The sequence below is a fragment of the Scyliorhinus canicula genome, chromosome 3 (genome assembly GCF_902713615.1).
Source record: "Scyliorhinus canicula chromosome 3, sScyCan1.1, whole genome shotgun sequence".
NCBI classification, from domain to species: Eukaryota; Metazoa; Chordata; class Chondrichthyes; order Carcharhiniformes; family Scyliorhinidae; genus Scyliorhinus; species Scyliorhinus canicula.
The window spans coordinates 123,473,961-123,490,575 of record NC_052148.1 but is presented as its reverse complement, the minus strand read 5'-3'; the positions used below and the strand labels follow the sequence as shown (position 1 = coordinate 123,490,575).

Here is a 16,615-nt window from a genome sequence, read left to right as displayed (position 1 = left end):
GGATATTCGACTACAAGGAACCTTCCAATCTTCTCTAAACACTTCACTCTGCAAGATCCCTACATCAACTTTAGACATCAAATCCATTTAAGAAACCACAGGCCTGCCACGTGGGAGGCCAGAAAACCTAAATTAACTGCAATTGTGAAAGTTCATTATCTTTATCTGTATCCAATCGGTATCTGTGTAACCACGTGTGGTCACATGTATGGCATTGTATTAATTTGGGAAAGGTAATTCTCACACACTTTATTTTTAAACTCATGAAAGATTGTTGCTGAATTATTTCATGAAATACACACTCCATGGATAAGTAAAGACTACCCTCCTTCCATTCAAAACATGCTGATTACAGACAGCAAGGAAGCAAATACATTCTGGCTGTGACATTTGCAACTTTCCAGGTGAGGCCTGAGAGTAAATCATGAACATCTTCACAGGAATTCATTAGATCAAGCAAACCAAAAAAAATAAGGAAAATGAGAAAATAAGGAAATTATAAAAGTAACTTTTTCAAACACGATTGTGTTTTTATAATTCAAAGTATATGGCGAACAAATATTGTACGTCCAGTTAAATTAAATAAATCCACTACCTTTTTGACTGGCATGGCTCACACATACAATACTTTAAAATAATACCACTAATCCACCTGACCTGCACATCTTTGGACTGTAGGAGGAAACCGGAGCACCCGGAGTAAACCCATGCAGACATGGAGAGAACGTGCAAACTCCACACCCAAGTCACCCAAGACCAGAATTAAACCCAGGTCCGTGGAGCTTAGTCATTACAATGTGCTAGATTTGTGTTACTTTTCAGAAGCAACAAAATGAAAAGTAGTCAAAATATCACAGGCAACTTAATTTGCAAAGCGTATCAAAATCAATTAAAATGTTGTTAGAGGTCAAAAGTTCACCTGCTGCACTGTAACTATTTTGATTCTATGCATTGAGAAATATAGGCATTGTGGTTCAAATTTAAGCTGAATTGAAATAATAAATTTGAATATAAATCTATGAAGACTACACTTTTTCATTTTTTAAGAATACAGTTTGTTATCGATTTCACGATCGGTATCCCTCTATTCCCCTCCCATTCATGTATTTATCAAGATACATCTTAAATGTTGCTTTCGTGCCTGTGTCCAACACCTCCACTTGCAACATGTTCCAAGCACCCATCACCCTCTGCATGAAAAACGTTCCACGCACATCTTACCTAAGTTTTCCCCCTCTCACCTTAAACCTGTGCCCCTTGTAATTCAGTCCTCCACCCTGGGAAAAAGCTTCACTATATGCCAGGGGTGGGCAAACTACGGCCCGCCAAAGGGGGCCGGGGGAAGCGCTGAGGTATATGCCGCATGCTAATTGGTTACAACCGGGACTATTAATTAATATACTATGCGGCCCTTTAAAATTGTGAATTTCTGAATGTGGCCCTTGCACGGAAAAGTTTGCCCACCCCTGCTACATGCAGTCCCCTTCACTATATGCAGCTCCACCTATCTTCATGTCATCTGCAAACTTGCTAATCACACCATCTATATTTTCCTACAGATCATTTATATATATTACAAACAACAGTGATCCCAGCACTGATTCCCATTCTAAAAAACTCAATTCCACTGTTACTCCCTGTTGCCAAGCCAGTTCTTTATCCATCCAGCTTGCACACCCCAAATCCCATGCGACTTTACCTTTTGTACCAGTCTGCAATGAGGGACCTTGTCAAAGGCCTTACTAAAGTCCATGTAGACAACATCCACGACCTTTCCCTCATTAATTAATTTTGTCACCTCCTCAAAAACCTCTTTCAAGTTGGTAAGACATGACCGTCCCCACACAAAACCACTAACAAGCTTCCAAATGTGAATAAATCCTGTCCCTCAGTATCTTCTCCAACAGCTTCCCCACCACTGATGTCAGGCTCACCAGCCTATAATTACCTGGATTATCCCTACTTCCCTTTTTAAACAAAGGGACAACATTGGCTATTCTCCAGTCCTCTGGAACCTCACCTGTGGTCAAATTGTTGGCTGATTTACACTTTGAGAACAGTGAGCGCTGATAGCCTTACCATTATTTTCTTACTACAACAACTAATATTTATACAGAGCCTATAATGCATGTTAAATTTGCTTTGATACTCCTCCATTACACAATGTTTTCTGGCCAAAACATGGCAAGCTAATTCCTTCTACTTCCTGCCAATGCTATTCTCAAGTTGAAAGCAGGAGGATAAGTCCAGATCAAGGGTCAATGATCCATCAACTTTGTTTCCCACACTGAAGGGCAAGTCCACTATTTTACTTTATTCCTCCACAGCATGTCCAAGAATGGTAAGAATTGTCCAAAGCCATTTCCTAATTTGCCACAGTACATTACATCATATGTTACAGCAACTTGCTGTGCAACCATGCTACCTTTTCTTCATTTGAAAGGCTAACTTAAAAAAACTATATTTTCTTCTCAAGTGAAGAGAGCTGGAGCAGATCCGCTTGAACTTTGAGATATGAGGAAAAAACAGTAAATGTTCACGTCAATTAAAGGTTTTTACACGAGTTAAGTGATTGTTGAAATAAAAATGTCCACTTTACCTGCATAAATTGAAATGAAGCTTCAAAATCCTCCACAGGATACATTTTGACCCGGAAGAACTTCATTCCCATGATTAGACTGATGATGCTTTGCACTACATGAGGGCTCTGCTCTTTCTGGCGTAGTTCCTTCAGCTCAGTCATAAACTTCTTTCTTACTGCCTGAAATCTAAAAGAATTTGAGGAATTTTTCACTGCAAATCTCAAGTAACAAAATCTGCCCAGCGAAAGTTAATTACTTTTCTTCTCTCTCAATACTCAAAGACACATGGACAGTATTCTCAAGATACTTCAAATCAAACAATCTCAAGATTTCTTTTGACCATATTGCAAATAAAAGATTTTCTCAATCACTGCTGCTTTTATTTGTTTCTTGTACTCCAAAAGGACACTTAGATGTATCTTCATGCATGGTTAAAGGCTATATTAAACAATACCATTGGCAATCCAAAACTACCTCAGATAAAACCCACAGTAGGAAAAGTACACTGATTCAAAAGAAACGACTGAGTTAAATGAGCCTATATATACATTTTTGTGGAGGCTGTATTCATCTCAATTTGGTATATAAATTTCATTACAGGCCGGGAAAACATGGAATTAATTTGGTAAAAAGGTCATCTATTAACAGCACATTTTGTTTTTCTTGCATCATCATTTTCCACTCTAAACATTGCTTTGGGGTGGGTGAACAGTCAGAGGTTGTAGTCCACATTGGATAAGGAGAGGAATGAGGTCTCCAAAACTGATTTTAGGGAGTTAGGAAGAGAATTAAAAGGCAGGACTTCAAAAGCAGTAATCTCAAGATTATTCCCATTGCCACATGCTAGTAAGCCTAACAATAAGAACATTGGGCAGTTCAACATAAGCCTGGAGGAATGGAGTAAGAAGGAGTGCTTTAGATTTTTGAGCCATTGGAATCGGTTCTGGGGCAAGAGGGACCTGTGCAAGAAAGACAGATCTATGAATAATGTCTTCGTGGGGAGGTTGCTTGTGCTGTTTGGGAGGGATTAAATGACATGGCAGAGGGATTGAAACCTATGGGAGAATTCAGAGTGCAGAGGAGAAAAACTAGCAATGGGAAGTTTTAACTGTTAAGGAAGCTATATCAAGGTAAGCAGAATACTTGGATAGTTTGATGGATACATTATTAGATGGCTTCAGAGTAAGAGGGAAAGTAAAAATGCTTAAATCAGGGTTAATGTGCACATATGTGAATGCACAGGGTGTGGTTAATAAGACTGTTGAACTACAGGCACAGGCTGACAAATGGAATTACAATATTATTGCTATAACAGAGACCTGGCTCAAAGAAGGCTAAAACTAGGCATTAAATATTTCAAGATACAAGGTGCTTAGGAGAGACAGAAAAGGAAGAAAAAGTTGGGAGTTGGGTGGGGGCTGCGGATAACTCTGTAACCTGTTCCCACTCCCCCCCCCAATCCTTTGATCCCTTTGGCCCCAAGAGGTATATCTAACTCTTTCTTCAAAATATACTTTGGCCTCAACTGCTTTCTATGGTAGTGAATTCCACAGGCTCACCACAATCTGGGTGAAGAAATTTCTCAACTCAGTCCTAAATGATCCACCCCGTATCCTCAGACTGTGACCTCTGGTTCTGGACACCCACATCATACAGAACATCCTTCATTCATCTATCCTGTGTAGTTCTATTAAGAATCTTTTAGGTTTCGATGGAATCCCCCCCCCCCATATTATTCTAAACTCCAGCAAGTATAATCCTAACCGACTGAATCTTTTCTCATCTGTCAGTCCCGACATCTCAGAAATCAGTCTGGTAAACCTTCACTGCACTCCTTCCATAGCAAAACATCTTTCTTTAGGTAAGGAGTCCAAAACTGTACATAATATTCCAGGTGTGATCTCAGCAAGGCTAATTCCTCAAGACGTCCCTGCTCCTGTAATCAATCTGCTCACAATGAAGGCCAACATACTATTTGCCTTCTTTACCGTTTGCTGCGCCTGTATGCTTACCTTCAGTGACTGGTATAAAAGGACACCCAGTTCTTATTGCACATTCCCCTCTCTCGATCGATAGCCGTTCAGATAATAATCTGCCTTCCTGTTTTTACTACAAAAGTAGATAACCTCACATTTATCCACATTATGCTGCATCTGACTTGCATTTGCCCACTCACTCAACTTGTCCAAATCATGCTGAAGCATCTCTGCATGTTCCTTGCAGCTTCCCCTCCCGCCCAGTTTGATTTTAGCAGTAGGTAAACTACTACAAACTATAGTTCAGGACAAAATAAATTTCACTTAGACAAGTGCAGGATAATTAAGGAAAGCCAACATGGATTCATTAAGGGAAAATCATGCTCACTGAGTTTTTTGAGAAAGTAACAGAGAAGACATTTAAGGGCAATGCTGTTGATGTGGTGTGTATACATTTTCAAAAGGCATTTGATACAGTAGCACACAATAGACTTACGACTAAATCTTTAGCTTATGGAATAAAAGGGAGATTAGGCACTTGGATAAGAAATTGGCTGAGTTTTTCAGATTGTAGGAAGGTTTACTGTGGAGTTCCCCAGGGGTCAGTATTGGGATCCTTGCTCTTCCTGATATATATTAGTGATCCAGACTGTGGTATTTAGGACATGATTAAAAAATTTGCAGGTGATATAAAGATTGGAAATGTTGTCAACTGATGAGGATAGTCTTGAACTTCTAAAGGACACAACATGTTGATGGATTGGACAGACAAGTGGCAATTGAACTTCAATGCAGAGAAGTGGGAGGTGATTCATTTTGGCAGGAACAATATGGAGAGTGTGCAAAATAAAGGGAGAAACTCTCAAGCAGGAGCAGGAACCTGGGTGTATATGTACACAAGGTGATTGAAAATGGCAGGGCATGCTGAGAGTGCAGTTAATAAAGCATATAGTATCTTAGGCTTTATTAATAAGGGCATTGAGTACAAGAGTAAGGAGGTCATGTTTAATTTGTATAAGACACTTGTTAGACCTCATTTGGAGTGCTACATTCAGGCGTGGATACTTGAGGAAGAATGTTGAGTCATTGGACAGAGTAGAGATGAGATTCATAAGAATGATTTGAGGGATAAAGATTTGTAGCTATGAGGATACATTGGAGATGCTAGGACTGTTTTCCTGGTAGAAAAGAAAGCGGAGAGGAGACTTGATGGAGGTATTCAAGATCCTGAGTGATTTGGGCAGGGTAAATAGTGAGAAACTGTTCCTACTCAAGACAGCATCAAGAACTAGAGGGCACAGATTCAAAGTAATTGGCAAAATGTGTAAAAGTAATGTGAGGACATTATTTTTCACCCAGAAGATGGCTGGGGTCTGGAATGAACTTCTTGAGATGGTGCAGGTTCGATCAAAGTATTCAAAAGGGAATTGGATTGGTATCTGAAAATAAATAATGTGCAGAGTTACGGGGAGAAGGAAGGAGAGTGGGACACGGTAGAATGCTCTTTCAGAGAGTCAGTTCTTACTTAATGAGTTGAATGGCCTTCTGCGCTGTAATGATTGCGATTCTGTGAACTCACGTGAAGGCAATAACAGGAGTTCTGTGGACCATTAGAGGTTGACTTGCACGAACAGGTACAAGACAGGTAGTACTCCAGACTTTCATGGTCAACAGAGATAGCAAATTATCTGTTTTCACTGGTGGAAAAGGTAAAGAATTAAAGGGCATCAATTTAAAGTGAATAACAAAGGAACAAAAGGCAACATGAGGAAAAGCCTTTTTATGTAGCTAGTGGCTAAGATCTGAAAGTGTGGATAGACAGATTCAATTGAGACTTTGAATAGGGAATTGTAAATTACCTGAATAGAAAATAACCCAGTATGGCTACAGGGTAACGCCAGGTAAGTGAGACTTCAGAAAATTGGCACAGACATGACAGGCCAAATAGTCTCTTTCTGCACTGTAACAATTCTGCAGTTCTATTACGGGAGTTGTCCTGGGCATGGTAAGAGATTAGTATCTGGACAATGCCTAAAAAATGCAAAAATGGTTACACATTGATGAAATTATTTATCTCCTTACTTAGATTGTGCAAGAACTCCAATCACCTCTGCATACAAATCTGCAATAATGTGCATATTCCCAGTGTTGGGTCCTGAATACCTGCAAAAGTCAAGAACAGAAGGTTGATGAAATAAAAAAGTATGATCAGAGTAAAATATTTTAAAATGCCAAGCTGGACCAAATTTTAAAAAGATCAAAATCAAAATTAATCCCAATCAAAATCCTATAAAACAAAGCAAAAGGTACAATACAGTTCTTTTGCATCAGGTAGGAATACACTATTTCAACTGAACACGCCATGTAAAGAGTGTTGCATAAATCAAGAGCTGTAGCTAAATAGCATACAATTCAATTGCCTCAGGTTCCTTTAAAAGACAATATCGCAAGTTGTATATGGTTTTACCCAGAAGTTTAATTAAGTGAAAGTAAATCAGCAGTCCAAATTTGAAAAGCATTTTTTTGTTGAACGACAAACAGAAAATCATTACTCACAAGTGAAGAAAATACACTTGTTTTTATTTTTAAACAATAAATGCATTGTTCCATCATGTAAATCACAGAAGAATCTCCAAAACATTACAGCATTGTCACAGTCCTGAACTTGGCGCAGCTACAGACCTCATTTGCATTACATTCATAGTTTTTGTTCTTTTGCTTTTTTAACTATATAGATGGACAAGTCTGAGATTGCAGTGTCCACATTACAATCCTCAAATCTAGGTTAGTACACAAGTTTCCAAAACATTTTGGTATCAGTGCTCTTTTTCAAATTATTCTTTGTTCCTTTCTCTTGCCAAAACGTCATTGAGTTGAAAATGTTTTGGTAAGCTATGTTCCATGCAACCACATTTCATTCCTCTCGCAAAGTTTTAAAAATACATTGGATGCAATAGATAAATCCAAGAATATACAACATGCATTCCCAGGCCACCTCACGATACAATATGCTAAACGTGCCCTTTTATTATAGTTTACTGAAAGATGCCATTTTTCAAGTTTCTTCATAATTGCTATTGCTCATATTTGGTAACATTTAAAATTTCACTATTGAATGTTTGCTTCTGTTCCATATCCAGTACTTCACCTTTCAATGAATTGCACCTGTCACCTATCTTCCCATCTTGTTCGTCTAAACACTTGTCTGTTGTGTATCACGAGCTTGAATTGGAATTTTCCCTTCAGCCAAATTGGGTGCAATCAGCACATTTTTAGTAGATTACCTTAATTTCCAAGTCCACATTATTTATGCATAGTGAATAACAGCAACTCAAATAGAAAACACATCTTTTCCATTTTGAAAGCCTTCCTTTGTCTCTGCCTCCTTCTGAGGTCAATCTTTAGCCAATTTGATTTACTCCACATGACATCAAGAAATGGGTGAAGGCACTGCAAACTGCACAAGCTATTGGCCCTGATAACATTCTGGCAATAGTACTGTACAGTTGCAACATAGTATTGTCCAGATAATGTTGAAAATTGCCCAGGTTACATCAATCTGACTAATTGTCACCCCATTAGCCTTCTCTTGATCATCAAAGTAATGGAAAGTGTCAACAACAATGCTATCAAGCAGCACTTACATAGCACTACCCTGCTCAGTAATGCTCAGTTTGGGTTCTACTAGGGCCACTCGACTCTTGACCTCATTATAACCGTGTTCCAATAAAGGACAAATGAGCTGAACTCAGGTGAAGTGGTAGTGACTGCCCTCGACATCAAAGCAGCATTTGACTGAGTGTAACATCAAGAAGCCCTGGTAAAGTTGATGTCTATGAAAACCAGGGGGGAAGCTCTCCACAGGTTTTCGCCATATCTAGCAAAAAGGAAGATGATTGTGGTTGTTCAAGGCGAATCATCTTAATCCCATGGTATTGCTGCAGGAGTTCCTTAGGGTACTGCCCAAGGTCCATCGATCTTAGGTACTTCATCAATAACCTTCCCTCCATCAGGACATTAACAGTGAGGGTATTCACTGCTGATTGCACAGTATTCAGTACCATTTGCGACTCATCAGATACTGAAGCAGTCCGTGCCGAAATGCAGCAAGATATGGGCAACATTCAGAAGGCTCTTTTATTTTTCTGCCTCCGTAGATGGTTCAGGCAGTGCCCTATTGGATCCCCCCTCCACCAACACCCCGACTCCCTCCCTCCCCACCATCCTCCTTTCCTCTCTCTCCCCATCACCCCCTTCCTTTCCCTTCTGTTGGTACAGAGGCGAGGGTATCTGGTCTCTCCAGCGCAAAGTTAGTGCTTGTACCATTTGTTTTTTGTGTTGTACCATTTGTTTTGTACCAAATGTGTTGTGAACTGTTTTTTTTTTAATTTAGTGTACCCAATTATTTTTTCCAATTAAGGGGCAATTTAGCATGGTCAATCTACCTACCCTGCACATCTTTGGGTTGTGGGGGTGAAACCCACACAGACACGGGGAGAATGTGCAAACTCCACACGGACAGTGACCCAGGGCCGGGATTCGAACCCGGGTCCTCAGCGCCATAGGCAGCAATGCTAACCACTGTGCCACCGTGCTGCCCTGTTGTGAACTGTTTTAATAATCAGAGTATCCACCCCACCTTCCCGTACATTGGTACTGAGGGGAAGGTACCCTGTTTCTCCAACTCCAGCAATGACCATCTCAAACAAGTGAGAATCTAACCAATTGCCCATGACATTCAGTGCAACTACCATCGCTGAAACCCCACTATCAACTTCATGAGGGGTTTCCATTGATCAAAAAACGAACTGAACAAGCCATATAAATATGGCTACAAAAACAGGACTAAGACATCATCCACAAAGAAATGAGACAAGAGTATGATGGAATGCTCTCCACTTGGTTGGATACTGCAGCTCCAACAACACCCAAGACGTTCAACATCATCCAGGGCAAAGCAGCGTACTTGATTGACATCCCATTCTAAACTTAAAGATTCACTCCCTCCACCACTGATGCACAGTGACAGCAGCATGCACCAATTACAAGATATGCACTGCAGAAACTCGGCAAGGCTCCTTTGTACCTTCCAAACTGGCACCTCTACCACCTAGAAGGACAAGGACAGCAAATGCATGGGAACACCATCACCTGCAAGTTCCCCTCCAAGCCACATACCACCCTGACGTAGAACTGTTACTCCACTGTCACAGGAACAAAATCCTGGAACTCCCTTCCCAGTACCTGAACTAGATGGACTGCAGCAATTCAAGATGGTGGCTTATCACCACCTTATGAAGGGTAATTAATGATGTGCAACAAATGCTGGCCTTACCAGCAACACCCACATTCTATTAAAGAATAAAAATACATCTCTACTTTTTTTCCTGCTCTTTCTGTTGGATCTAGCCATATTCTGGAAGAATTACAGATAAAACATTAGAGCAGGACTATAAATTAGGGTGGGTGGCCCAAATAAGCATTCTTCATATAAATGCACAGAGCATAAGGAAGAATTGAATGACTTGTCAGCACAAGTTCAACGTGAAGTGTATGCTGTGATAAACATTATTGAGACAGGATTGCAAAATGGACTCAAAGTTAAATGTACGAAGATATCCACATGAAAGATAAGAAAATGATAGAGGGAGTACAGTAGTTTTAGTGATTAGGGGGAAAATTGCTTCAATAGTGAGAGGATATAACAAGAGGTAAGCAGGCAGTGGTGAGTTAATGAGTAGTATTATGATATTTAAAAGGAATTACGGCTGTGGCGGGATTTGTGAATATGCCTTCTGATAACAGCTGTGAAGTAGCAGATTGTATAAATACAGAGATTAGACAAGCATATAGCAAAGGCAAGGTGGTTTTAATTGGGGGGGGGGGGGGGGGGGGGGGGGGGTTAACTTTCATATAAACTGGGATAAGCGAAGTAGTATATATCAGGAAGGTATTGAATTTCTTAAGAGTTTCCAGCGTGGTTTCAGCAATATGTCTTGGAAGCAATATGGGGATGAGCCATTCGTTATAGGTTTAGTAATGAGTTATGAGCCAAATTTAGTTAGCAGTCTAATGATGCATGAACATTTAACACACAGTGATCATAACATGATCAAGTTCAGTACAGTGTTTGAAAAGGAGAAACATGAAACAGTTCCAACACTGAAGATTTAGATAAGACTGACTTTGATGAGACAGAGACAGTCCACAGTAAACTGGGCAACATTGATAATGGGCAAAATGACAGATCAATGAAGATGTTCAAAGAAGAATTTAACATGATACAACTTATATCACTAAGGGACAAGAAAAATTTATCAAACAAAAATCAGGAGCAAAGAGAGAAAATAAAACAAAGACAAGGAATACAAGTTTAAAAAGTTCCTGATGAAATGTAAAAATACAAAGAACAGTGGCTGAATATCTAAGAGAGCTTCAAAAAGGGAATATGAAAGCAAATTACAAGGTTTACAGGTATCCTAATATTCCAATGTTCCCTTGCTCCTGGAACCATTTATTCAGATTGAAAAATTGCAAATGTCACCCTGCTAAATAAGAAAGGGGGAAACCAGGGAATTACAGACCGGTTAGCCTAACATCTGTTGTCCAGAAAAGAGTGGACGAGGAACTGCCGTGAAACTTTTCAGTTGAGCAGAGCAAGCGATATAGATTGAGATGGAATAAGCCTCGTCTAATAAACTTGATAAACATTTTTGAAAAAGTGAACCACATAAAGGATGTCAATGGATGTTCTTTTTATAGACTTCCATAAGCTTGATCAAGTTCTTCAAAGGAGGCTTAATAACTAAATTGAAGCTCATGAAATCGAAGGTAAATTATTGATGTGGTTAGAAAATTAGCTGAGTGTCGGGAGATAGAGTGGGGATAATGGGCATGTACCCTAATTGGTGGGATGTAACTAACGTCATCAAGCAAGGGTCAGTGTTGGGACCATCACAGAAAATGTGTTGAGGATCAAAACATGTCATTAGAATATTCTCAGTATATTCCACTGGGGAGAATTTTTTCAAATTAAGTGAATTATACACCCCATAGAGTGGGGGCAAAACAATTCAGTCAGAATTCTCATTCCTGACTGCTAATGGTTAATTCCTGCTAGGAAATGGGCACATTCGCAATTTTTGCCTTAAATGTAATGGTCAGGAAAGGAAGCTAGAAAATAATAAAAAAGAGAAATGAGGTTTAGTGGAAATTATTTATTTATATGTACTGAGAACATTTAACGGTTTCAAAATATAAATATGCAGCCCAATTAAATGTCTGAATTCAATTTGCACCCAAGTGCTAATGTAACAGGAACAGCATCTTTCACATGCCGCCCAGTCTGCTGTACATCTGAATGTTTCCCACCAGCCCTTATCAAATTAAATCTGTTTACATCACATTACAAAAAAACTGACAAGCACAGGACAACCTGCCTGATGCAGATCTGTCAAAATGTGATATTTACAAAAGCAAGTGGGTTAACCAGTGGCAGAACAGATCTTTAATCTGCATGAGAAAGCATATTATTTTCTCATTGCTCAGGTGTACGGTAATAATTTCAGAATTTCAAATACGTCTTTCAAGATATTCTGTTTGATTCTAAGAACAAAACCTTTAATCATGGTCTGGCAACCGTACAACCTCCAAACACTAGAAAAGTGGAATTAAGAGCAAACAACCTAGGGAAAAGTCTTACTCAATCATTAACCATCAAACACTTTTCATATAAAATGATACTCACAAACAATGAAAAAATAGGTAAGAAGAAAAATGGAATTAATGTCTCTTAAGTGGTCTTTCTGATGAAAGCTCACTCAACCAGAAATGTTTCTCTCGGCAGATGCTGAGGCTTTCCAGCACTTTTTTGTTTTTATTTCAGATTTCCAGCTTAGAACTGAATCATAGAATTGTTGGAGCACAGAAAAAAACCATTCAGCCCAATAAACTCACATGGCACTTATCCTGCAGTATTCAATGAGTCAATTTTATACAAACACATGAATTAGGAGTAGGCCATTCGACCCCTGAATCTGCTCCACCATTCAGTAAGATCATGGCCTCAATGTCACATTCCACCTACCCTCGTTAACCTCTAACTCCCTCGTTAGCCAAGAATCTTTCCACCTCTGCCTTAAAAATATTAATTCACCCTGCCTCCACTGCTCTCTGGAGAAGAAAGTAGATAGTTCCAAAGATTTAGGGGCCTTTGAGAGAAATAAATGAGTACAGTCCCAGTCCATTCAACCTCTCCTCGTAATCCAACCCCTGCAGCTCTGGGATTAACCTAGTGAATCTGCTCTGCACACCCTCGAGTGCCAGTATGTCCTTTCTCAGGTAAGGAGACCAAAACTGAACACAATACTCCAGGTGTGGCCTCACTAACACCTTATACAATTTCAGCATAACCTCCCTAGTCTTAAACTCCATCCCTCTAGAAATGAAGGACAAAATTCCATTTGCTTTCTTAATCACCTGTTGCACCTGTAAACCAACTTTTTGTGACTCATGCACGAGCACACCCAGGTCTCTCTGCACAGCAGCATGTTTTAACATTTTATCATTTCAATAATAATCCCTTTTGCTGTTATTCCTACCAAAATGGATAATCTCACATTTGTCAACATTGTATTCCATCTGCCAGACCCTAGCCCATTCACTTAACCTATCCAAATCCGGCTGTAGACTTTTGGTATCCTCTGCACTTTGTTGCATTACCACTCATCTTAGTGTCGTCTGCAAACTTGGACACATTGCCCTTGGTCCCCAACTCCAAATCATCTATGTAAATTGTGAACAATTGTGGGCCCAACACTGATCCCTGAGGGACACCACTAACTACTGATTGCTACTGAAAGCCAACCAGAGAAACACCCATTAATCCCCACTCTTTGCTTTCTATTAATTAACCAATCCTCTATCCATGCTACTACTTTACCCTTAATGCCATGCATCTTTATCTTATGCAGTAACCTTTTGTGTGGCACCCTGTCAAAGGCTTTCTGGAAATCCAGATATACCACATCCATTGGCTGCCCGTTATCTACCGCTCTGGTAATGACCTCAAAAAATTCCACTAAATTAGTTAGGCACGACCTGCCCTTTATGAACCCATGCTGCGACCGCCCAATGGGACAATTTCCATCCAGATGTCTCACTATTTCTTCTTTGATGATGGATTCCAGCATCTTCCCTACTACCAAAGTTAAGCTCACTGGCCTATAATTACCCGCTTTCTGCCTACCTCCTTTTTTAAACAGTGGTGTCACGTTTGCTAATTTCCAATCCCCCAGGACCACTCCAGAGTCTGTAAATATTGGTAAATTATCACTATTTGCAATTTCCCTAGTCATCTCTTTTAGCACTCTGGGATGCATTCCATCAGGGCCAGGAGACTTGTCTACCTTTAGCCCCATTAGCTTGCCCATCACTACCTCCTTAGTGATAACAATCATCTCGAGGTCCTCACCTGTCATAGCCTCATTTCTATCAGTCACTGGCATGTTATTTGTGTCTTCCACTGTGAAAACCAACCCAAAAAACCTGTTCAGTTCCTCAGCCATTTCCTCATCTCCCATTATTAAATCTTCCTTCTCATCCTCTAAAGGACCAATATTTACCTTAGCCACTCTTTTTTGTTTTATAAATTTGTAGAAACTTTTACTATCTGTTTTTATATTCTGAGCCAATTTACTCTCATAATCTATCTTACTCTTCTTTATAGCTTTTTTTAGTAGCTTTCTGTTGCCCCCTAAAGATTTCCCAGTCCTCTAGTCTCCCACTAATCTTTGCCACTTTGTATGCTTTTTCGTTCAATTTGATACTCTCCCTTATTTCCTTAGATATCCACGGTCGATTTTCCCTCTTTCTACCGTCTTTCCTTTTTGTTGGTATAAACCTTTGCTGAGCACTGTGAAAAATCGCTTGGAACAAGGCCTGCAAACTGCTTAAACAAGGAGATTGAAACTGAACACAAGTACTCTAGATGTGTTCTCACCAACTCCCTTTACAACCATAGCAAATCATCCCTACTTTTATATTTTATTCCCCTTGCAATAAGCAACAACACTCCATTTGCTTTCCTAATTACTTGCTGTACGTGCATGCAAACGTCTTGTGATTGATGTACCAGGAAACCCAGATCCCTCCATACCACTGAGTTCTGCAATCTCTCTCCATTTAAATAAAATGCTGATATTCTATTCTTCTGGTCAAAGTGAACAAGTTCACATTTTGCCATATTATACTCCATCTGGGAACTTATTTTCTCCCTTCACCTTGCAGACTCGTCATGTCCTCTACACAATTACTTTCCTACCTTCTTTGTGTCATTAGGAAATTGAGCAGCCATACATTCTGTCCCTTTATCCAAGTCATTATGTAAATTGTAAATAGTTGAGGCCCATATACTGATCCCCATTGCACTCCACTTGTCACATCTTGCCAACCCAGAAATTATCCATTTATGCCTACTCCCTCTTTCCTGTTAGTTAACCAATCCTCTATTCATGCTAATGCGTTATCCTCTACACCAGTGTTTTTCTAACTTTTTTCCCCCCGGGGACCCACTTTTGCCAACTGGCTGACCTTCGGGACCCAAGGCAGCCGACCTTCGGGACCCACGCCAGGTTTGCTAACCCAGTCTATCCTGAATCAAGGCAGTGTCTGAGACACTAATGTTATCTTGCCCCAGGCAAAGGAGGGAAAGTAAATCATCTAGTTTTTCTGTTCTTAATCACTATCCAGTAGCTGCTGGCGCATTTAACTTATGTCAACATTGAGTGAGGACAGGATCATATATGTCTGTGATGTCCTCTCATGTATAAACGTTCACTGTCCAGGGTCACACATGAAGGATAGCTTCTCATGAGATACTGGAGGGCCACGAACAATTGTGAACTTGCATTTTTCGTGGAATACTGCCCCGAGGAAACAAATAAGTGAAGGAAGAACACAAAGGAGTAGAGAACAAAGAACAGACATCACTGAGAGAGAGCCATATGTGTTTTTTGTAAATAAAACAGCCATAAATCTGAAGATAGTGATATTAAAATCTTGATTTATAATTGGCTTCAATGCAATTCACTTATTTGATGCAAATTTACTCAACTTCAAAGTGCACGATTAGAAACAAGTTCATCAATATTGATGAATGCTGACAGCACTAAAACTGACCCACAGACAACTGACAAATTAACTTTTTTGGTTGTCATTAATCTGACAAAATGGACATTGAAGAAACATTTTCTCAGATATTCAATTGTGGTTTTGTGAAGTGCTCATGTCTCCCCACCCAGAAGACATGCCATTGCAGTCAGAACGTGGAGACTGGTGTCCCCAATAATGTAGCTCTTGCAGCAATGGCAGCCAATTCCCTCCCACTAAATGTGCCTCCATGACGTCGCTGTCACACATGCTTCTGGCCTATCACCAGCAACAACGCTGCAAGATCTGCAGAAGATTTTCCAGCTATTTGTCTGCACAGAGACATTGCCTTGGTTGTATTGTTGTCATCACCGTCACACACATGTAAAAACCACACACACAGGGAATCCCTTGTGTTCACTCACAGAGGGCTCTGACATACTCTGACTCTCGGATCTGCTGAGCTTGACAGCGAGTTCTCTGATGGTCTCATTCTGTTTTATGACGGGCTCTTTCTGCTGTGGAATGGTTTCCCAGAAGGGGCAACTGTTCTGCATCAGGGAAGAGCACATGGGGTCCATGTCCGGAGACTAAAGTGCAGATGGACCATGTCTGGGCGAACTCTTGGGCCTCAGCTCTGGCCAGGAGAGAGCGAGGAATCTGCCAAATGTTTCCCAGCACATGGCTTTTGAAGCAGAGCCACTACGAGTAAGAGAGTGGTATTGTGGGGAACCACAAGGCTTACAGGAAATCTGCAAAATAATTGCTCGTTCTAGAGGACTGAATTGATATTTTAGGCAAGATTATCCTGCAGGCTTCTGAAAGCTGATGCTGGAAAACCCTACATGACTGGCTAATGGATGCAGAACACCGTGACCCTTAGCTCCGCAACCGTTCACTTGCCCGCGG

General features: G+C 40.2%; 1 protein-coding gene across 19 annotated transcripts in view; it reads right to left on the bottom strand.

The window, feature by feature from the left end:
• The window catches only part of fryl (furry homolog, like), a 553,990-nt gene that overhangs the window by 264,507 nt on the left and 272,868 nt on the right, over positions 1-16,615 (bottom strand). For all 19 annotated transcript variants that reach the window (XR_005459993.1, XM_038791218.1, XM_038791221.1 and 16 more), the window contains 2 exons: positions 6,641-6,721; positions 2,600-2,768 (listed from right to left, as the gene is read on the bottom strand). Coding sequence is in view for 18 of the 19 variants with exons in the window: in XM_038791218.1 (XP_038647146.1) it covers positions 2,600-2,768; positions 6,641-6,721 (250 nt within the window). In the remaining variant the exon portion in view is untranslated. The remainder of the gene's footprint in view (positions 1-2,599; positions 2,769-6,640; positions 6,722-16,615) is intronic.